Source organism: Schistocerca serialis, chromosome 6 (assembly GCF_023864345.2).
Source record: "Schistocerca serialis cubense isolate TAMUIC-IGC-003099 chromosome 6, iqSchSeri2.2, whole genome shotgun sequence".
NCBI lineage: Eukaryota > Metazoa > Arthropoda > Insecta > Orthoptera > Acrididae > Schistocerca > Schistocerca serialis.
The window spans coordinates 129,913,169-129,936,724 of record NC_064643.1 but is presented as its reverse complement, the minus strand read 5'-3'; the positions used below and the strand labels follow the sequence as shown (position 1 = coordinate 129,936,724).

General features: G+C 40.1%; 1 protein-coding gene across 1 annotated transcript in view; it reads left to right on the top strand.

Moving 5' to 3' along the window:
* Window positions 1-23,556, top strand: part of LOC126484123 (venom dipeptidyl peptidase 4-like) — a 411,056-nt gene that overhangs the window by 368,967 nt on the left and 18,533 nt on the right. Inside the window, exons 14-15 of the mRNA XM_050107505.1 lie at window positions 10,290-10,450; window positions 16,024-16,235. Of these exons, the coding sequence (XP_049963462.1) occupies window positions 10,290-10,450; window positions 16,024-16,235 (373 nt within the window). The remainder of the gene's footprint in view (window positions 1-10,289; window positions 10,451-16,023; window positions 16,236-23,556) is intronic.

The window sequence follows — 23,556 nt, the reverse complement described above, 5'->3', positions numbered from 1 at the left end:
TCCACATATGTATTTATACATATTGTTTTCTATTATTTGTCGTTTTTTATGATGCGTGTGCACTGTGTCAATGGACTTGATCCTGCTCCTATTTTGTATAATTACTCATATAATCTACGCTAGTCCTTCCTTTTAAAACATCCATTTCATATAATTTCGTGATAATTTCTTATTCTTGTAGTGAGCATGTGGCCCCATTATCAGTGGACTTCAATGACCTGCAGTTATTTAATAAACTAACAGTTTTTCTTAACAACATGCCTTACACTCTTTACTACAGTCTCAGTATTTCTCTTTGTTTACATTATTAACCTTCCAGCAATGTAGGAAGATGAAAGTATTTCATCGTCCTGTGTGTGAAAAGGAAATTACTTGCATCCACTATTAGCTGAGACAAGGGTTCCAAAAATCTGAAAATGTCATGATTACCGCCTCGACTGCCAACAAAATTCTTTATTTAATACCCAGTTTCAGTTGACAGGTCATGAGGTTCTTAAAAGCATTTAGAGCGTCATTTTAAGCGAATCGTTGATGTCAGACAGTAAAACCATGAATTATCAATATATAAACTGTGTTAGGCAGTGCACTCTTAAATCTTATATCGGCACTCACCATTAACACTATGAATGGATGAAATTTATAATCACTTTCCATTTAATATGAACAGCTTAATATCAATTTCTTTCCTCATATTTGTACATTATACTGAACCTGATTGTGTGGTACTAAGATTAGATGTACGATGTCTTTCATGTGTACTCACATATTGTAACTTGGAAACCCACTGCTAGCACTGATTGACTCAGCCTCAGTTGTCTTTAAAAATAATCTACAAACATTATTATCACGCAGATTCTGTTTTTTCTCCTTGCTTAATTTCATGGAGTTTCGAAAAACATCTTACTTTGATTGTGTTAAGCAGCATGTCCTCTGAAATGAAGTGTTATACATATTTGTTTGTATTGTTCTACAATTAATATTTAATGTTTATTGTTCCTTGAGGTACCTAGAAATAATCTGAGCTCCGAATTTAGGACTAGTATGCCTGCTTCATTTTTTTTTACTTGTGCAAAAAGGATTTTTTCTGTGAGTGCTACATATGGACTGCAATGATTCCTTTGAAAACAGATGAAGCAATAGGCCTCGCTGGCTTCCATTCTGTGATAATCATTATGGAAACTATCAACATTTTATAGCTATGCAAATTGGATTCAGCCTGATATGAATATCTATTACATTTATAATTAAATCCAGTCGAAATTGGGACATTGTTTTGAAGTCATTCTGCAACACTGGAATACTGGTTCTTGTGTTTTAATGATAAAAATAATGTACCTTCCTCCTACCAGAAATTAGTGCTTCCTAAACCTTATTATGGTTAATATTTGTGCTTCTATCATGTTGTTTAGAAGCTTTTTGATGACAGTTTGCAATGAACGTTGAGCAGATTTAGATATTCTGTTGTATAATTTTTTCTTTTGTTTTGGTTCAGTATTGTATGAATAGATTTAAATATTTTTCTTCTGTTATTATCATATTCTGTATTCACTTATTTGTTTGTTGACTCTAATCATTTTCTTTCATGGCACAACCAGTATTTTTACATACTGTCTGTCTGTGAAGGAATACACTTTTCTATGAGTTGTTACTCTGTGTTTAGGGAACTGCACAACTCATTAATTAAGCCAATTATGTAAGATTGCAGATCAATGTAATATGTGCTGTTGCCTCCTTGTATCCTATATCATTCAAGAAAATTCCAGAACATTAGAAAACATTTATTAATATTCGCGAATACTTGTGAATGCTCAAGAACATTGTGGAACAATATCACATTATTTCCATCAAAAAATACATCCATGTAAAAGAGACAGAGATGTCCTCATGACAACTGTAATGTGATGGTGACCACTTCAGATGCTCATTTCCACAACCACAGTAGCTAAACAGCTATCACCACACAACCAATATAGTGAACAATGGAGAAACCAAAAGTAGCACCAGAACAAAACAAGTGTATGTGTATTAATATCGTATTTAATTTTGTATCTGCAAGTTCTACATTGTGTAGAATAACAACCAAATTTCAATATTTTTAATAATCATTCTGTATCCATCCTTCTAATGTGTATAATATCTTTATTTTTTTACATCAAAGTCTAACAAATAAAAAATGTTGATAGCAACATCATAATCTGCTAAATTAATTTCGAGAACTCTAACATTAATATTAATTTTAGAAGTCCCTAAACATTGTTTCTTTACTAAAAACTTCCCATTTCTTAGTTTTCCTTCACACTCTTCTAATCTATAATTTATGCAACAATGATATCATCTTAAAAACGAATGTAATTGGCTTTAATTATTTGAACTGGTGCAGTGCTTTGTTGGTTGTTTTTCATTTATTTCTGAGTAATTCTGTAGTAGAATATATTTCGATGGTTAGTTGATATTTTATTTCTTTTTATTTTATTTCCTTTTATTTATTTAGAAAAGGGCTGAAAAGTTTTTATATTTAAGATGATGCAAGTTCGTAGAATAAATGTATAAGTGATTTGATCCCTGTTTTACCACCCTAACTCTAAAATACCATTATCAATAATTTTGTTTGCATCCAGTTTGACTAATAATTGCATCTTCTATTGAATTAGGTAATAGTTTTCTATGCATTTCGTTTTTTTAAATCATATGATTTTATTTAGTTACATTTAATTTTGCTTTATAAATTTGTAGGCAATTCATAACATGAATTGAAACAAGTTTCATTACTTCAATTTCTGTATTCTGTACTGCGTATGTTACATCAAAAAACGATAAGCTACAGTATGATCGATAGAATATTGTTAGTATTGTACTGTAAGTGCATTACAAATATGCAGTTAGAGAAAGTGACCTAAAATATGTGTAAAGCCAAATGAAGCTGCAATCAGAGCTCTAACTGAGAGTGATGTAAATATGAAAGATAGAATTAAAAGTCAGTTGGGATGAAATGAGATTACTGAAGTAAGTGAAAAGACTATTGATAATGATATACCTCAAATTCATCGTTTTGCATTAATTAATATTTTGTTTTACGTTACATGAACTTGTATTTAAAAAATGTGACCTTTTCTTCAGAGATAACTTATATTATTGCTTGTATTAAAAATACAGAGTTTCATGCTCCTATTATATATGAACCAAATCATCCTTTCTTTGAATCAATACATGACAAAATTCGACATTTAATAATAATCATAACTGGTGAGAATTATGAAGTAATCGATTTCAGTGGTGCTAATGTAACCATAATTTTACGAGTGGGAAACGTCGATTTTCATCCAATATAAACGAATAAAATCAACACCGATCACTTTCAATTATTTCCAGTAAATGGGAATACAAACAAAAAAATTATGTATTCCAAACAAACCTGTAGAGGTTAACACAGCACTGTTGATGGATGGTTACATCAGAACTCTTCTCAACTGTATATGAATTTTAGTATTATGGACTACACAATATATAAATCTGTTGTAAACATCTTGGTTTCATAACAGTAGAATTTAAATAATGTTACCTCTAAAATGGAACATTATTTTTGTATGTCTTTTGTTTTGTTAAAGTGAACTTAACCACTATCTGAAGATAAAAGTTTGGAAACTCTACACTGAAAGATCATTTTAATCCACAATCTATTTTGTTGCAGTACCTTCATCATTTTAAGAGGATTGTGTCTGAATACATATTATTAAATAATACTAAGATATATGAATATAAAAATGAAGTCCTTTTCAGTTAAATTTCCTGAAGGGTTTTTTAAAGATGATAAGAAATTGATGTTAGATTAAACCTGACATGAAGCTGATTTAGATTAAGATGTACTTAAGAGTCCAAAGACATCAATATCATTATGTTGTGACTTGGCAAGACAGCCAAGCCACTAGGACAGGAAGCCAAAAGGCACGTGTTTAAGCTCACGCAGGCTGGCGTGAGGTCTGGAACAGTTAAAGGAGTTGAGTCTAGTAAAAAAAGTACGTAGCTTCTGGAATACTTAACTTTAATCCATAATTGGTGAAAATCAGTCTGACATTACATGCATCACAAGATAAATAGCAATTGATAATGGCGCCTTGCTAGGTTGTAGCAAATGACGTAGCTGAAGGCTATGCTAACTATCGTCTCGGCAAATGAGAGTGTAATTTGTCAGTGAACCATCGCTAGCAAAGTCGGCTGTACAACTGGGGCGAGTGCTAGGACGTCTCTCTAGACCTGCCGTGTGGCGGCGCTCGGTCTGCAATCACTGATAGTGGCGACATGCTGGTCCGACGTATACTAACGGACCGCGGCCGATTTAAAGGCTACCACCTAGCAAGTGTGGTGTCTGGCGGTGACACCACACATTATATGACCTACAAACACAAGAAGTTGCTGGAGTTAGTGGTAAGAACAGTTTCGAATTATTGCAGTTGAGTGGAATATAAAATGATCTACTGACTATTTGTAGTTCCTCAGACAAATTAGAAAGAATAATTAACTTGAAGATGAATCATTATTTATTCACACTGAAGTTAAGAATATATATATGTAAAATTTCTATTCAACAAATAATTTTGTGAAAGTGTATGATTCATTTTTTATTGTAAATGTATTAGGCAATATTAAAGAGTTGTTGATCTGAATGCATACACATTTAGGTTGGAAATATGGCTCACAGGAAGTTTATTTTGTTCAACTCATAAAACAAGTAATGAACTGTAAGCGTAGGCTTCCGCGGCCGTTGTCTTCTTCAATAACATAAGGCCCTGATGAAGGCTAGCTGCAACGCTGGCCGAAACGTTGGCACATTTTAAATTATGACGATGCGGTCTGATACGCTGAAGAATTTTATTGAAAAAGTAATGAACTGTACAATTCTTCCCACCTCATGGCGTATCTCGTACAGCAACTGTGGGCAGTAATTCAAAAGAAAAACATTCTTTGTTGCTGGGGAAACAACACTTTTATTGAGATGTTTCACTCTACTGGAGCATAATAAGCAAGTTTTTATGATGCTGCAAAGTACATGCTCGTTGAATAGAATCAGTTTCGCTTAGTGTACATGGTCTTAAAACCTACAAGTGCCATCCTTTGCCAGCAATGCTTTTTAAGCTAACCTGCTGTGTGTATGGTACAGGATGGCGAAATATGTCAATAGAAGTATTGTTTCTGTTGTAATCAAGGCTGTTTTACTTTTGAACTATGAAACTGTGTGCTGTATGGTTTGACAGAATACCTGCTATGGTCTAGTTTGTGTCTTTATGTGTAGGAAATTAAACTTGGTTTCTCCTTTGCAGTACAGAATTGTTATGGAAATATTTAAGCAAAGAAATTAGTAAAATGACTGACATTGTTATGTTTGTTTGTGAAACTCTTTGAGAAAGATAATGATAGAAAAAGATTGAATGGTTTCTACTTTTAGTTCGAAAATGATATTTTATGTAATGTCAGATATGTCCTGGTAAATAATCTCTGTATGAGATATTAAAAAATGATTTAAAGATTTTTTCAATAAATAAACGATGAACGCCATTAAGAAATGGTAGCCTATTCAAGAAATTGTTTCTTAATATAATAAATTGAATGATTTTTTGGCATTTTTAGCTTTTTAAAGATTTTAGGAAAAACGACGAAATATCGCTGATGTATTCTTAAATTTACATATATTTTCATCTTTGTGATTCTTTTGTGCTGCACAAGAAAGAGAATTTTATAGGATTTCTAAAAATGTGTTGGAAAGTAAAGATAACAGCATAAAAGGAAACGAACTAAAATTTTACACCAACTAAAGTCCATGACAAATCTCCAACAGCATTTATAGCCCACTCCCATACCAAAAGCGGACTTCTCCCTCACAAAATTCTTAAAGTCTATAACAGAAGCAGCTTTTCCCCATTTCTACCAGCATCCAGTGTATCCCCCTTTGGAATCCATCCTATGCTGACTATTCAGCTTCCATCATTTTTCCTGTTAATTTGAAATCCTTTTAAAATATCATTGAGCTAGCCACTTTTCAATATGAACTGCAAGATGTGTTTTTAGACTCCCAATAAATGTTTCCATTTGTACCATTTTACTCAATATTCAAAGCTTGATGGCGATAAACATTTCCAATCATCTGTTTGCAGAAGTGTTCATGTTTTGTAATTCTGCTTCCCATTCTCCTTAAAGAGTCATACTTATCTCCTGCATTTCGCCCTTTATGACTATAGGGGATTGCTTCCCCAGTGAAAATGGAAGGCGTTTTATAAAACATCTCGTACAGTGTTGCAGTGATATTAACAATCTATCACTTTTTGTTTCTTGGGTCTTCCTCATATTTGTAGTGTTTATCCACATTATGGGAACACATATTCAGCAGTAGAATGAACCGCTGAATGGTATTCGTTGTAACTGTGCATTTGATGTCGAACGCAAAGCAGCACTAGGCATCTGCATCAACAATTCATCTTGGAGATATCATTACATTTAGGGGTACACATTACCATGTTTATAGCGTCTTCTATCTCCATGAAATTAGTCCTAACAATTCGTAATGTGCAGTTCATTTTATGCACTCACAAGTCGTAACATGTTGTGCCATACACTTCATACAGCCCAGGTTAAACTTACTATATTTCGAATTGGCGTCCCACATACGCATGAATCTACCAGAGCGAGAGAGATTGAAAACAATCTAGTCCATTTTCACTCTGTTCATTATCTCACATTTATTTATAGTATTCCTGTAATGATTTTTGATGGTTTTTTCTCCTTGGTAAGCTATGAGACAAATATGCCTGTCGACACTTTGGTGAATGAACTATTATTGTTTTTAGAGTTGGCATGATTTAGTAATATTTGGTAGTGTGTTTCTGTTCATGACCAAATGATGAATTTTTGCACTTGTTGTGCTGGATTGCTCAGAGTTGAGTAATGGGTCATCACACGCAACACGGAGTTGCAGAGTATAGGTTAGAAACTTTTATTACCTGTGAAGCCTCTTTACTTTGTTCATGTTACTGTTTCCCAAAACCCAGGTTGCAATTTAATTTTCAGTCCTTTTGTTAGTAAAAATTGTTTGATAGAAACACTGAAGAATAACCTAAATGCTTAAGTCAGGAATGATGAGGGAATTATTGTGTGTATTTCTTCTGGGTTTAAGGCTTTTGCTACTTTGTTATAATGGTCTTCTGTAAACCAATCAGTGCACAACATGCTATTCTGGTATACAATTTGATAACTTTCCACATTTTGTTTAATTTCTAATGTGTTCAGCTCATTGGTGCATGTCATCTGAATTTGTAGTTTTCCAGATTAGGTTACATCAGCTGCTGTTATGAAAGATTCAAAACTGGATGCATATTTATTGTAATGCTGTGACACATCTCTGTGTGACACACAGTTTCTTGGCACTTTCTTAGTTCCTGGTTATAACCATGTATGTTCGATTTCAACATCATGCAATAAACATATCTTCAGTGTTTTTATAAATATATTTTGCCATTTACATTCTTTGACTAACACATACACACACACACACACACACACACACACACACCTCTTCACCTAACCTTTCTTCATTTACATGCGAGTTGTGTAGGATCGTACATTTAAGTATACAGGTTATTTCAGGAGAAATGCCACATAATTTGTGAGGTGATTCTACATGTGAAAATAAACCAAAAAATTCCTCATCTGTCTGCCTTTCGATCGTTACAGAGCTGGAGCAGGTTGAAGTCTACATACATCCATGAATGAATGTGAAGACAAGTGTGAATATTACTTGCCGAAATACTGTGCAGGCGCTGTTGAGTACAGAATATTGTTAGGGCAATGACTGATCTGTTCTACAAGAGGTGTGTGGGTTTTCCAACAGATGGCAGCCTTGTGTCATACTGAGGCAATGGCAGCAAGCATGATTTGGATCAGTGAGCAGTCGTTAGACCGTGTGCATGTCGCGCGTAAGTGTTTATTAACTGAGCAAGTCCATTGCGTTTTTGAATATCAACATGCCACATATGTTCACTCATGCAGAATATGCAGACGTGTTTTTTGTGTACAGGCACTATAATGACAATGCCCATGTGGCTACGCCAAAATACCAGAGATATTTCCCTGGTTGACAAGCCCCCTGTGACAAGGTATTTCCCAAGGTTTTTCAAACATTATGTGAATCCAGAACACTACACAGTGCACACGTAAGATCAGAACGTGAGGCCATCCAGTCAGTAGAGGAAAGGCAAGACATTATTGCAATGGTGCAACAGAGTCCCACCACCAGTACGTGGTACATTAGCCATCAACCCAGTATTCCACAAATGCGAGCACGGCTCACATTACATTCCAAAGGATAGTACCCATTCCATATGCAGCCCATTCAACATCTGCATCCAAGTGGCTCAGTAAGAATATAACAGTTTTGAGAATGGTTGGCTGCACACAGAGGCGTTGTGCAATGCACTTTATTTACAGATGAGGCTACATTTACAAGCATTAGTATCACAAACGTCCACAATTCTCATAAATGGGTGGCGGAGAACTCATATGACGCTAGTGAAACAAGACTCCAACTTAGGTTCTCAACAAACGTCTGATGTGGTATGATTGATGACCTGGTGGTAGGGACTGTTGTCATGCCAAATCACATGACAGCCCCAGCATACACACCTTTCCTGATAGCAAACCAACCTGCACTTTTGGGAGACATAATATTAGAGCAGCGACGGCAAATATACCTACAACATGATTTGCTATACTACGCAAGTGCCCAAATACATGAGTATCAAATTTCCTCAATGATGGATTGGCCATAGCGCACACATCAACTGGCCTGCCAGATCACCTGACCTTACCTCATTGGACTTCTGTTTATGGTGCTGCATGAAGGGGATGTTTACTCTACAAAGGTGTGTGAAGAGCTTGTCGCTCGCATCATCGACGCTGTTGCCCACATTAAAGCCGGCCGAGATGATGTTCAATGTGCAACATCCTGAGCATGTTGACAAGTGTATTGAGGACTTTCGAACACCTTTAGTTGGATTGATCAGTCCTCTGTCTCACCATTATTTTGTTCACCATAGTGCTCAAACATCATTTCAGTAAGTAATATTCGCACTTGTCTTCATAATCTTCAACTCTCTCCAGTTCCATAAAAATCGAAAATCGGACACATGAGGACTTTTTGGTTTATTTTAACATGTAAAATCACGTCACAAATTATGTGACGTTCCTCCTGAATCACCCCATATAATTATTCCTAGACCCCTACCATTACATATAAAGTAGATAAATAGTTGAAGAGGAAGTGTTCAAGATCTTAATTTTTCACTATGCTATGGAGAATCTTGGTAAAAATGATAATTTCGTCCCATATTTACATCGTATAAACAGGAAAACATTTAGCACACTTCAGCAACTGTGACAATTCTGCCTTCCATGTGTCTTTCTTTTTTTTTAAAACAATTTTTTTAGTAAGGTTTTTATCAAACCGTTCACTACGAAATGAATACGTCACGACACAATAAAATTTGTGCCAGAGAGGGTCAAACATAAGTGTTCAATTGTTCCAACAAATTCATTGGATTGTATTGTATGTTAACCGGGGATCTAGAAATGAAGGAGAGGCTCCGTCCCCACCGCAGCCGCAGTGGTCCACAACTCCACGACGACTACCGCAGTCCACTTCTCCCCTCCGCCGCCCCACACCGAACCCAGGGTTATTGTGCGGTTCGGCCCCCCGTGGACCCCCAGGGAACGTCTCACACCAGACCAGTGTAACCCTTATGTTTGCGTGGTAGAGTAATGGTGGTGTAGGCGTACGTGGAGAACTTGTTTGCGCATCAATCAATGTAACTGAGGTGGAATAAGGGAAACCAGCCTGCATTCGCCGAGGCAGATGGAAAACCGCCTAAAAACCATCCACAGACTGGCCGGTTCACCGGACCTTGACACAAGTCCACCGGGCGGATTCGTGCCGGAGACCAGACGATCCTTCCCGCCCGGAAAGCCGTGCGTTACACTGCATGGCCAACCGTGCGGGCTAATAAATTCATTACATTGCAGATTCAACATATGTGAACAGCTTACATGGTAACCTTTCATCGCACTGCATCTTCATTGATTTCATCCTCGTGAATTTATTCGTTTCATTTCGTTACATTGAGCTCAGTTCACTTTTTCTCTGAAGTGACTGAACATAGCAGCAGTAATCTTTATTTCGCGTAAGTGACTCCTGCGAATGACAGTGAGTGAGCCACAAAATAGACACCAGTGTTGCATTTGCTGTGCAGGCGGCTGACAGAGAAGTATGGCTTCATCGACGCCTCCCGTGTGGGCATCTGGGGCTGGAGCTACGGCGGCTACGCCACGGCCATGGCGCTGGCACAGGACGAGGAGGACGTCTTCAGGTGTGGAGTTTCCGTGGCGCCAGTGTCCAGCTGGATATACTACAGTGAGTGCACCTAGCGACAGCTGGGCTGGAAGCTTCCAGCGTTGAAGCTTACCTAAAACAAATCTTATGCGATGGTAATCAAGTCTGTTTCCCAGTAGAACCTGATGTGGAAAACTTTAAGTACACGAAAGGCTATACATCTACATAGATACTCCTCAAGCCACCGTACGGCATGTGGCGGAGGGCGTCCTGTACCACTACTAGTCATTTCCTTTCCTGTTCCATTCGCAAACAAAACGATGGGAAAACGACTGTCTATATGCCTCCATATGAATCCTAATTAATCGTATCATATCTTCGTGGTTCTTAGACACAGTGTATGTTGGTGGCTGTAGAATCGTTTGGCAGTTGTAGCGTTGTTCTTGGAGGGCGAAAAGAAAAAGAATTGTTATTTCATTTTTTTTGAAAAATGTCGAAAAAGTGAATATTTTGGTGGGCCACTTGGCAACAGAATCAGGGATTGATTACACTATTATAATAACATACGTTGAGCATTAAATACCTGAATAAGAGCAGCAGATTAATTTATTTGAGATCGTTTGGAAGAAACGTTATCATTTCTTTGCATTTTTATAGTCCCGATGTAGTCATACCCGGAACAACACTAAGGGACCAGAAGATTTATAGACTTTGAAAGAAATGGAACACCACACAATTAAACAAAAGAGTTGGTTCAGAAATAATAGGAAAACGATAATGTTCCTTCTGCCTCATGCTGCGTTCGGCCCATCAGCGTGATCGTGATTTCTGGTGATGAACTAGCACAAAATAATTATCATGCAAGTAAATGAGGAGATGGAAATCATCAAGGTTAACTTGCTAAAATAAGCACACTTATCTTTAACACAAGTTTTTTTTAATGCTACGTACCTTTTCATATAAAATTACAATAGATGACCATTGCGGTTAAATACTTTATACATAACATTCAAAATGTCCTCTTGATGCTGTCTGTTCGTAATCAATTACAAGAAACTACATGTTTTCTGATTGGAAAAATGACAATTAGCATATTCACTCAATATTTTCACATAAAATATAAAATACTGATGCGGAACGCAGCAAGTCCGCATCTGCCTTTCATGGAATACAAATAGTAAAAGGTGAGGCGCCCAATGCCTCATTTGTCTTGAAACAACAGAATTCTTTTTTTATATCATTAATCGATACATGTACATGTACATGAGAGATTTACAGGCACCGCACAAGAACGGCAAAGATAAAGAATAATACATTCTGTCGCTGCTATGCTATGGTTCATTTCTTTTACTTTACAATTGTTCGATAACTTTAGGCCATCAGGTGTGTACTATTGAGCGTACATTAATGTTTGTGAGGCGAAAATTACTAATATTACACCGTCAACTTCAGATTCTGCTTCTCTAAATTTTCTCAATTGTTTTCCTCGAAAAAAATGTCACCTTCTTTCCAAAGACTCCCATTTGAGTTGCTGAAGTATTTCCGTAAGACTTACGTGTTGTTTGAACCTACCGGTAACAAATCTAGGAGCCCACCTCTGAATTTCTTTTGTGTCTTCCTTTAATAAGACCTAGTACACATCACAAACACTCGAGAAGTACTCAAGAACAGATCTTATCAATGTCCTACATTCGGTCTCCTGTACAGGTGAACCACACTTCCATAAAATACTCCCACTAAACCGATGGTGACAATTCACCCTCCCTGCCACAGTCCTCCCATGCTCATTCCATTTCATACCGCTTTGCAACGTTGCGCCGAGATATTTAAACGATGTGACTGCGTCAAACAGGACACATCTAATGCTGTATCTGAACATTACAGGCTTGTTTTCCCTACGCATCCGCATTAGATTACGTTTTTCTCCATTACAGCTAGCTGCAATTTGTCACGCCAGTTAGAAATTTTGTCTAAGTCATCTTGTATCCAACTGTAGTCACTCAACCACAGCCCTTACCTTACACCAGAGCATCACCAGCAAACAACCGGAGATCGTTGCTCAACTTGTCCGCCAAATTCTTTGCGTGGATCGAGGATAATAGTTGGCCTACCACATTTCCCTGGGGAACTCCTGACGATACCCGTGTCTCCAATGAATATTCTCTGTCGAGTAAAATATACTGGGTTCTATGACTTAAGGAGCCTTCGAGAGACTCACATATCTGTGAGCCTATTCCATATGCTCTTACCTTCGTTAACAGCGTGCAATGGGACACCGTGTCAAATGCTTTCCGAAAATCTAGAAATATGAAATCAACCTTTGCCCTACATTCATAGTTCACAGTATATCATTTTGAGAAAAGGGTAAGTTGAGTTTCGTACGAGCGATGCTTTCTGACAACGTGCATAACAATCTCGGTCTCAAGAAAATTTATTACATCTGAACGGAGAATGTATTCAATGATTCTGCAGCAAGCCTATGTAAGGGATATTGATCTGTAGTTTTGCGGGTCTGTTCTTCTACTCATCCTAAATAAAAGAGTCATCTCCGCTTTTTCCGGTCGTTCAGGTCATTGCGCTGGTTGAGAGATTTGTGATGAATGCGAGCTAAGTAAGGGGGTGTCGTAGAGTACTCTTTGTAAAACCAAATTGGGATTCCATCAGTACCCGGTGACTTATTTTCTTTCAAATCTTTCAGTTGTTTTTCTGTGCTAGGGATGTTTATTACTGTGCCGTCCATACTGGAGTCTGTTCGATGGTCAAGTAAATGTACGTTTGTACAAAAAAAAATGCACTGTTTTGGCGGCTTTTGTGATGTGTCCCAAGGAATTACCAGCAATACAGTAGCTGACAGATACGGTCATCCACACAGGTCCGACAACACCAGGTCAAACCTGCCCCTCCCCCCCTCCCCCCCCCCCCCCAAAAAAAATACTGTTTGAGTGAAGCATTTATGTTTTTATGTATATCAGTTTCCAGATTTCAGAGAAAACTTGTGGAGAATAAAGTAGCATTGATACTAACAGCCTAGAAAATGGCGAGGAATTCTGGAAATTGCAGGTTATTTATAAGACAGGAGACTTCAGAGTTGCTTGCGTGAGCCAGCCGCTGTGGCCGAGCGGTTCTAGGCGCCTCAGTCCGGAACCGTGCTGCTGCTACGGCCGCAGGTTCGAATCCTGCCTCGGGCATGGGTGTGTGTGATGTCCTTAGGTTAGTTAGGTTTAAGTAGTTCTAAGTCTAGCGGACTGATGACCTCAGAAGTTAAGTCCCTTAGTGCTCAGAGCCATTGCTTGCGTGAGTGCTTGTGGTCCGATTGGTAATATTCCGGCTATGTAAACAAGCAATTTATGGCTTGACCATACCTGGTGCCAACAACAAATATGACATTTTTTGTGAGTCCATGGTTAGAACTAGGAAACCACAGGAAGTTGACCTAGGGAAGACAGAAAGGGAAAAACGCATAGAATGCTGAAGACATAGGCTCTACGAGTGTCTGACTGGGGGAAACACTGAAAGACACTCGCAGAGCCATGGTCTTGAGCACTCTTTTCACAGTCATAGTGTCTACAGGGAGAGGTCCAAGGATGGGATCTTTTGTGTCGTATCGTTGTCACTTGTACCATGGGAAGCAAGGAGAGGACGTTGTTTGGTGACCGGTTTCCGGTGGTGTTGCGTTTACAATAACGAAATTAAAATTTTGATGGCAATAACCGCGCGGGGGATTAGCCGAGCGGTCTTAGGCGCTGCAGTCATGGACTGTGCGGCTGGTCCCGGCGGAGGTTCGAGTCCTCCCTTGGGCATGGGTGTGTGTGTGTTTGTCCTTAGGATAATTTAGGTTATGTAGTGTGTAAGCTTAGGGACTGATGACCTTAGCAGTTAAGTCCCATAAGATTTCACACACATTTGAACATTTTTTGATGGTAATAGTAATTTTAGTATGAAAATGAAAATTTAAAAAATGCTTTCAGTTTGACATGTTATCGTAGACAAAAAATCAATTTGAGAGTTATATGTAAATATACATAAATAACATATAAAAATATATGTAGTATATAAAGGACAAATTGTGTTACCGAAAATCTTGAAAACTTTTTGACAGATTTCCAACAAATTTTTAGGTGACACTGTAATTAATGTTTGGACGGGCGTAGGTTATATAATTTTTGTAGCATGTATAACACACACACACACACACACACACACACACACACACACACATATATATATATATATATATATATATATATATATATATATATATAAATGGGAAGGGTAGTTACCAAAAATCTCGAAAAGTTCGTGACTAATTTACTTCTTATTTTTACAGAATACTCTAATGAACATGCAGACAGACATAGGCGATATATTTTGTAACATATTACATATGTAAACGTAATATATAAAGGGGAAACATTGTTACCAAAAACTTGAAAAGATCCTGAAGGATTTACTTCAAAGCTTTACGGGATACTCTGCTGAACATTTAGACGGAAATGAACATAGAGAGGGTGAGGCGGAGATGTACAGAGACAGGCTGGCTCAAATGGCTCTGAGCACTACGGGACTTAACTTCTAACGTCATTAGTCCCCTAGAACTTAGAACTACTTAAACCTAACTAACCTAAGGACATCACACACATCCATGCCCGAGGCAGGATTCGAACCTGCGACCGTAGCGGTCGCGCGATTCCAGACTGAAGCGCCTAGAACCGCTCGGCCACACCGGCCGGCTTCAGAGACAGGAGGGAGGAAGTTATGCACAGATAGATTGGTGGGAGGAGGAGATACACGGAGAGAGAGAGAGAGGGGGGTGGGAGGCGTGAGAAGATGGGCAGATAGAAGGGGGCCAAGAAATTTAGGATGTACGAGGGGCGTTCAGAAAGTAAGCTCCGATCGGTCGCGAAATGGAAATGACTATGAAAATCCGATAAAGCTTTGCACAGATGTGTTGGGTAGTGTCTCTAGTATAACCCCAGTTAGCATCACGTCGCTCTTCTCATTTCTGAGCTCGCAGTGAGTGCGTAAAGATGTCTAGAAAATAGTGTCTGCCGCCAAGTACGAGGGCCTGGTGAGAAATTTCGCCTGAAGCTATGCAGCTAACATTACATAACTGTCGTGCTGTTTCGTCTTCACAATTCTCAGCCGCATTCTGCAGGGGCAATGAAGATGCTCCTGCATCGTTTTCAAATGGAAATGTTAGATTACCCACAATACAGTCCGCAATTGTCTCCCCCTGAGTTTCATCTCTGGTCACATGAACCGCTGTCTTTGAAGACAACATTTTGACACAGACAACGAGGTGTAGGCCAGCGTGGAGAATTGGCGGAAAGCACTGGCGGCTGCCTTCTATGATGAGGCTATTGAAAAGTTGGTACAACGCTATGACAAAAGTCTAAGTCAGAACGGCGACTACGTAGAGAAGTAGCTGAAAGGTGTAGCTAATTGTTACAAGTAAAACATTTCTGATGTTCACTGTGGCTTCAATTTGGCAATAAATCGGGGCTTACTTTCTGAACAGGCCTCGTATATGCAATTCCCATACATATTCAGCAATTGCGAAGCATTGCCAGGTTCACTAGCAGACAATATTTATAAACAGAAATTCCTGCATAGATGCCGGACACCACATGTCCTTATACACGCGTTTCCCTCAGGTTCGCAGTACACGGAAGTGTACATGGGACTACCGACGCCAGAGGATAACGAGGCGGGCTACAACGCCAGTGACGTCACCAGGCTGGCGGAACGATTCCAGAACAAGACGTTCTTCCTGATCCACGGCACGGCGGACGACAACGTCCACTACCAGCACTCCATGATGCTGGCGCGAGCCCTGGAAAATGCGGGCGTGATCTTCAGACAACAGGTATTCGTCGGAAGTGGAAGTAGATTGTAGAAAGTAAAGGCTGAGATACTTCAAGACATTAGATCCAGGAGGAGAAAATAAGTAGCAAAATGTACAGATACTGTTAATGTAAGATAAAATCACACCAGCTACATATTTCCCGGTTTGATAAACCAAATTTCTTGCTCACTCACTTCAGCTGTAAGACTCCTCCACTTGCAGTGACTTGCGTGGGAGAGACAGGGTGTTTGAGTTGTTAACGATGCTCTAACCGAAGGAAAAGGGCTCAAAACCTGATATGCGGGTTCGCAATTTCCTCTACACATCAACAGCTTGAGGACTAATATGTACCTGTTTCTGCAGAAGAGCAGACAAAAACCAGGCAGACACAATATATTGTCTATCAGTAACAGAGTTGTCGTCAAAATGCAGCCTATGGGCCGCATGTGACCTGAATGAAGTATTTGTGCGGTAGGTGGTTCTCAGCAACAGCCAAGGCGTTCGATGCAGTTCCTCACAATCGTTTAATGAACAAAGTAAGAGCATATGGTCTATCAGACCAATTGTGTGATTGGATGAAAGAGTTCCTAGATAACAGAACACAGCATGTCAATCTCAATGGAGAGAAGTCTTCCGAAGTAAGAGTGATTTCAGGCGTGCCGCAGGAGAGTGTCGTAGGACCGTTGCTATTCACAATATACATAAATGACCTTGTGCATAACATCGGAAGTTCACTGAGGCTTTTTGCGGATGATGCTTTAGTATATTGAGAGGTTGTAACAATGGAAAATTGTACTGAAATGCAGGAGGATCTGCAACGAATTGACGCAATGGCAATTGAATCTCAATGTAGGCAAGTGTAATGTGCTGCGAATACATAGAAAGAAAGATCCTTTATTATTTAGCTACAATATAGCAGGTCAGCATCTGGAAGCAGTTAATTCCGTAAATTATCTGGGAGTAGGCATTCGGAGTGATTTAAAATGGAATGATCATATAAAGTTGATCGTCGGTAATGCAGATGCCAGACTGAGATTCATTGTAAGAATCCTAAGGAAATGCAATCCGAAAACAAAGGAGGTAGGTTACAGTACACTTGGTCGCCCACTGCTTGAATATTGCTCACTGGTGTGGGATCCGTACCAGATAGGGTTGATAGAAGAGATAGAGAAGATCCAACGGAGAGCAGCGCGCTTCGTTACAGGATCATTTAGTAATCGCGAAAGCGTTACGGAGATAATGGATAATCTCCAGTGGAAGACTCTGCAGGAGAGACGCTCAGTAGCTCGATACGGGTTTTTGTTGAAGTTTCGAGAACATATCTTCACCGAGGCGTCAAGTAATATATTGCTCCCTCCTACGTATATCTCGTGAAGAGATCATGAGGATAAAATCAAAGAGATTAGAGCCCACACAGAGGCATACCGACAATCTTTCTTTCCACGAACAATACGAGCCTGGAATAGAAGGGAGAACCGATAGAGGTACTCAAAGTACCCTCCGCCACACACCGTCAGGTGGCTTGTGGAGTATGGATGTAAATGTAGATGTAGATCCATAAACCGCAGCTGACGTTGAGAGCTTCTTACGAGTGTATTTTTCTTGCTCAGTTACAAGCAAAAATACTTATGGCGATAGTAATATTTTAAGATATACTCAGTTTTAATTACGCTGGTGAATTTGGTCCTGAGCTAAGTAAAGTGTGGCGCTTGCGTCAGGGGCAGAGTGGTATCTAGCGCGGTCACTGCAGGATTAATACAAGTAAGAGGGGGAATATTTTATTGTTTGTGTTCCAGTGGTGACAAGTCACGAAAGTGTGCAAGTAGCACCGATCAGCTGCTACGGTACAAATGTGAAACGGAAGTAACACGGATTCGTGAACGTGCATTATCGAGACGTACATCTTCAAATGTGGTGCATATCTGTAATAAATAGCGTGAAATCAGGTTAGGGCTGCAGTAATGCAATGCAATGATTAACAGAAAAAGAAAAATGGCATTAAAACACTTATTAAACATCTGTGATCGTGTTTCAACTACTCTAATTAATCAGTATAAAATGCTAATTTATCTAGGTTGCCAGTTAACAGTAAGACTTGTAGGGAAAGGTGTGGTAAAGTGGCAAGAATGGGAAAAGTGGCCATTAGTTATTTTTTACTCTGAACAGCGCTGCTGCCTCGTGAATAGTGGTCAGGCTAGATCTAATATACATCACCGTTATTGTCACTGTGAATGACAGAGGTAGTTCATTCCGTTATTTTTTAGTAACAATATTTTCTTTTTTGAGTCGTTCGATGAGTTATTTTATATCATTCTTGTTACCTTGCTTGTGTTGGGAGTAATAATTTTTTACAATATTAGTGCTTAAACCACGTATTTGGCCCACAAACGTAAGTTCCTTGATTTTTTTTTCAGTCTGACAGTTGCTTCTGTGGATCACTGCTGGTGAGATGCCATCTGATTGGGAAAAGTGGCCCCAGTATTCGTTGTGTAATGTGGTCGATGTGTTGACCCCAATGAGGATCAGCCACTTCCAAAAATATGCATAATACAATATATAAAACTGACTTCTAAACCTTTTATATACAATGCTGTCATCCGCCATTCTGCCCTTTGTGACAATTCTGAATCAATCAAGTTGTATTATTTAAAAGCGCCTCTATTTGTGTTGCATTTGACGTAATAGAAAAGTCTGATTGACTGCTGCAGCCACTTCGTATTCTCTGAGATACTAGCACGTGAAGATGCCTATAAAATGTGCTCGGAAAGCAGAGAAACAAACACAGGATCCTCTTGCCATGGCACTGGTCGCAGTACCAGTTTAGGGAAAGAAAACTGAACACTATACAAGCCTTTAGAAAAATACGTGTATTTCCAATATACAAAGGACGTTCAAAAAGTTTTGCACAGTCGTCTCTAATTTTTTAATTTTTTTTTTTGCAGGAGGAGAATGAAATTTTTTGCGAACATACTTGGAACATTTAGCTATACATTGATCCTACCCAGTGTAGCCTCCATCAGCTGTGACGCATCTGGCCCAACGTTCTTTCCATGATGTAAATGCACTTTGGTAAAATTCTGGCCATTGACTTTTACACCATCGCTTAACACAGGAAATAAGGTCTTTCTCACTATCAAATGTTATACCGCACAGGTGGGCCTTCAGACGACCAAAGAGGTAAAAATCAGGTGGAGCCAAGTCCGGACTGTAGCGAGGATGAGGAAGAATTTTCCAACCCATTTCCCCGATTTTCTGCTGTGTCATAAGGGCTGCATGGGGTTTGGCATTGTAGTCTGATGAGCTGATCCTGAAGCTGTGGTCTGTAGGTCTTGAGGGCACGTCGCAGCTTGACCAATGACAAACAGTAACGGTCCCGGTTAATTGTGGAGCCAGGTTCCAAGAAGTCAATAAAAATGACACCACAGTGTTCCCAGAGGAAGTAGGCCATCACCTTTCGGCCTGCTGTTCATGAAAGTCTTGTTTTCTTGTTCCGAGGGGAATCTGGATTACGCAACTCCATGGATTGGTTTTTGCTCTCACGGTCGGAAGCAAACAACCATCTTTCATCCGGGGTAATGACGCCGTCAAAACACTGTTTCCACTCTTAAGTAAAGGTCTTCATGAGACCCTCGCACACATTCCTCCTCATCGCTTTCATTTCTCTTGTCAATAATCTAGGCACCCGACGTGCACAGGTTTTTCTGTACCCTAGTGACTGTACCAGTGATACCACAGTACCCAATTACAGACGAGTCATTTCAGCCAGCGGCGATTGTAGAAGTCGGTCAAGGGAAGGGTTAATGGAGGGAGGGGAGGGGTTTGGGGGAATGGAATATGGCTTACAAAAGGAGAGTTGGGATCCTCTACAGACAAATTGGTAAAATTTGGTGTTGCTTAGTTTTTGGCAACTGTTTTGGAGTTCAGGGTAAAAAAGTCTATTAATAAATAATAAGACCCCTATTTTAAGCTAAATGATATTTATTGATTTAGATAGTAAGCTATTTGCCGCTCTTATTCTTTTGTTAAAATGTGTTTGGAATATATTGCAACCTATATTGCTACAAGATTATCAAAAAATCATTGAATCTGTTGGAGTAATATATTCACTGATTTCTGAAGTAACTTTATCCAGTGTAATACGATACTTCTTGGGGGGGGGGGGGGTATAGCCCCCACCTTACCACCACCCCTGATTTCAGCAAGCTGTTGTGTCATCACACACCTGTCATTTTCGATGATTTGATCAATGGTCTCGTTATTCACATCACTCACTGCCGTCAATGGTCTACCACATCGTGGATTGTCCAGTAGAGAGTCATCGCCAGTCTTAAGATGAACCCTATCACCGACCGAAACCTGACATCTACTTCACAGTCCATTATGGCTCACCTGTAAATAAAAGAAAATACGTTTATATACCAACTTATAGCTTAACATTCTAAGTATGTTCACAAAAAATTTCAATCTCCTACTGCAAAAAAAAAAAAAAAAAAAAAAAAAAAATTAGAGACGACTGTGAGAAACTTTTATTTTTTGTGTCGACTCGTTGCCCTGTAGCGTTGTATCATGGAAAGCAAGGAGAGGATGTTGTTTGGCGACCAGTACCCTCGTCTATAATACAAACTGCACGCATGCATGCACTAAAGAGTTCTTTATTCATAGGAACAATAATTACTTACCTTGAGATAGTCCAGGTGTTGTGGTACACGTTTCTCTGTAGTATTCCACTTTAGCCTCAATGCCGGTGAAGTACAAGTCCCACTATGTACACTACTCGGGTCGATATGTGCTGGCTGACTCTGGCTAGAGGCTTAGCCAACTGCATCTGGGACTGTCTCTGGACTGCGACTGATGACTCGACTGATTGACTCACTGGATGACTGGCTGACTGGGCCCTCCGGTCTGTGGCAGTGATCTAAATACTGGTGGTGGCCGAGAGGGCGTTGTCGGCTCGTTTCTTGCAAGTCTGTCTTTGGTCTCTATCGATCTTCTCACATCATCTTTGCCGCCTGGTGCGCTGGCGCCACATTCCATCCCCCCTCCCCTCCCTCCTCCGAAGTGCCACGCCACTGTTGTGTAGCGAGGCTGCGAACGACAACAGGGAGGAGGCAGGATGCTGGATGTCCAGATGAGCCGAGGATGGCTTACTCCAGACCGTACCACACCATCTGGCTTGCGAGAGCCGGCCGCTGTGGCCGAGCGGTTTTAGGCGCTTCAGTCCAGAACCGCGCGACTGCTACCGTCGCAGGTTCGTATCCTCCCTCGGGCATGGATGTGTGTGATGTCCTTAGATTAGTTAGGTTTAAGCACTAAGTTCTAGGGGACTGATGACTTTCAGATGTTAATTCCCATAGTGCTCAGAGGCATTTGGACCATTTTTAGCTTGTGAGGCAACGGGAACACTCTGTGGCAGACTGGTGCCAAGGCACACGTCCAAGCCCGAGGGCGTGTTTTGGGGCGACGACGGCGACGGAAACGGCGATGGCGGGTCCAGGTCCATGGGCTCGGCGAGTAGGGATGGTGGGGGCGAGGGCGCATTGTCCATCCGCTTCTCCTGGGGTACCCTGGTGGCACCAGCGGGAGGCCGTGAAGGCTGCGCGGTCTCGGGGAGCCATGAATGTGGGGTAAGAAAAGCAGCAGTATCATGGGGTAAATGACATGCGCTAATTCGGTTCTGGTGGCGACGCTGCAAACTATCGGGCATGCAATCAAATACAAAAAGAACCAATGCGTTCCTGCATCACGCCTCTTTCGCAGCGCCCACGGTTGCCATAAACCCTGAAGAGTGCAATATCGCACGGTGTAAAGCGATACTTGCGGACCATTGACTGTGCCAGAAACTGTGGTAGGTGTAGCAAGTGTAGCAGCATACGATGGCGCCGGCCATGCAGAACTTTCACCGGTGATGGTTCAACTCGTGGGTGGGAGCGATTGTTGTTGTTATGGTCTTCAGTCCTGAGACTGGTTTGATGCAGCTCTCCATGCTACTCTATCCTAAGCAAGCTTTTTCATCTCCCCGTACTGACTGCAACCCACATCCTTCTGAATCTGCTTAATGTATTCATCTCTTGGTCTCCCTCTACAATTTTTACCCTCCATGCTGCCCTCCAGTGTTTAATTGGTGATCCCTTGATGCCTCAGAATATGCCCCACCAACCGATCCCTTCTTCTAGTCAAGTTGTGCCACAAACTCCTCTTCTCCCCAATTCTATTCAATACCTCCTCATTAGTTATGTGATCTAGCCATGTAATCTCCAGCATTCTTCTGTAGCACCACATTTCGAAAGCTTCTATTCTCTTCTTGTCTAAACTATTTATCGTCCATGTTTCACTTCCATACATGGCTACACTTCATACAAATACTTTCAGAAACGATTTCCTGACACTTAAATCAAAACTCGATCTTAACAAATTTCTCTACTTCAGAAACGCTTTCCTTGCCATTGCTAGTCTACATTTTATATCCTCTCTACTTCGACCGTCATCAGTTATTTCGCTCCCCAAATAGTAAAACTCCTTTACTACTTTAAGTGTCTCATTTTCTAATCTAATTCCCGCAGCATCACCTGACGTAATTCGACTGCATTCCATTATCCTCGTTTTGCTTTTGTTGATGTTCATCTTATACCCTCCTTTCAAGACACTGTCCATTCCATTCAACTGCTCTTCCAAGTCCTTTGCTGTCTCTGACAGAATTACAATGTCATCGGCGAACCTCAAAGTTTTTATTTCTTCTCCATGGATTGTAATACCTAGTCCGAACTTTTCTTTCGTTTCCTTTACTGTTTGCTCAATATACAGATTGAATAGCATCGGGGAGAGGCTACAACCCTGTCTCACTCCCTTCTCAACCACTGCTTCCCTTTCATGCCCCTCGACTCTTACAACTGCCATCTGGTTTCTGTACAAATTGTAAATAGCCTTTCGCTCCCTGTATTTTACCCCTGCCACCTTCAGAATTTGAAAGAGAGTATTCCAGGCAACATTCTCAAAAGCTTTCTCTAAGTCTACAAATGCTAGAAACGTAGGTTTACCTTTCCTTAATCTAGATTCTAAGATAAGTCGTAGGGTCAGTATTGCCTCACGTGTTCCAATATTTCTACGGAATCCAAACTGATCTTCCCCCAGGTCGGCTTCTACCAGTTTTTCCATTCGTCTGTAAAGAATTCGCGTTAGTATTTTGCAGCTGTGACTTATTAAACTGATAGTTCGGTAATTTTCACATCTGTCAACACCTGCTTTGGGAGCGATAGTAGAGCGAGAATGAGTTGCAGGAGCCTGTTCCGTGAGTGGGTGCTGCGAAGCTTGTCCATGTGTTGCTTGAAAGTGCGTATGAAGCGTT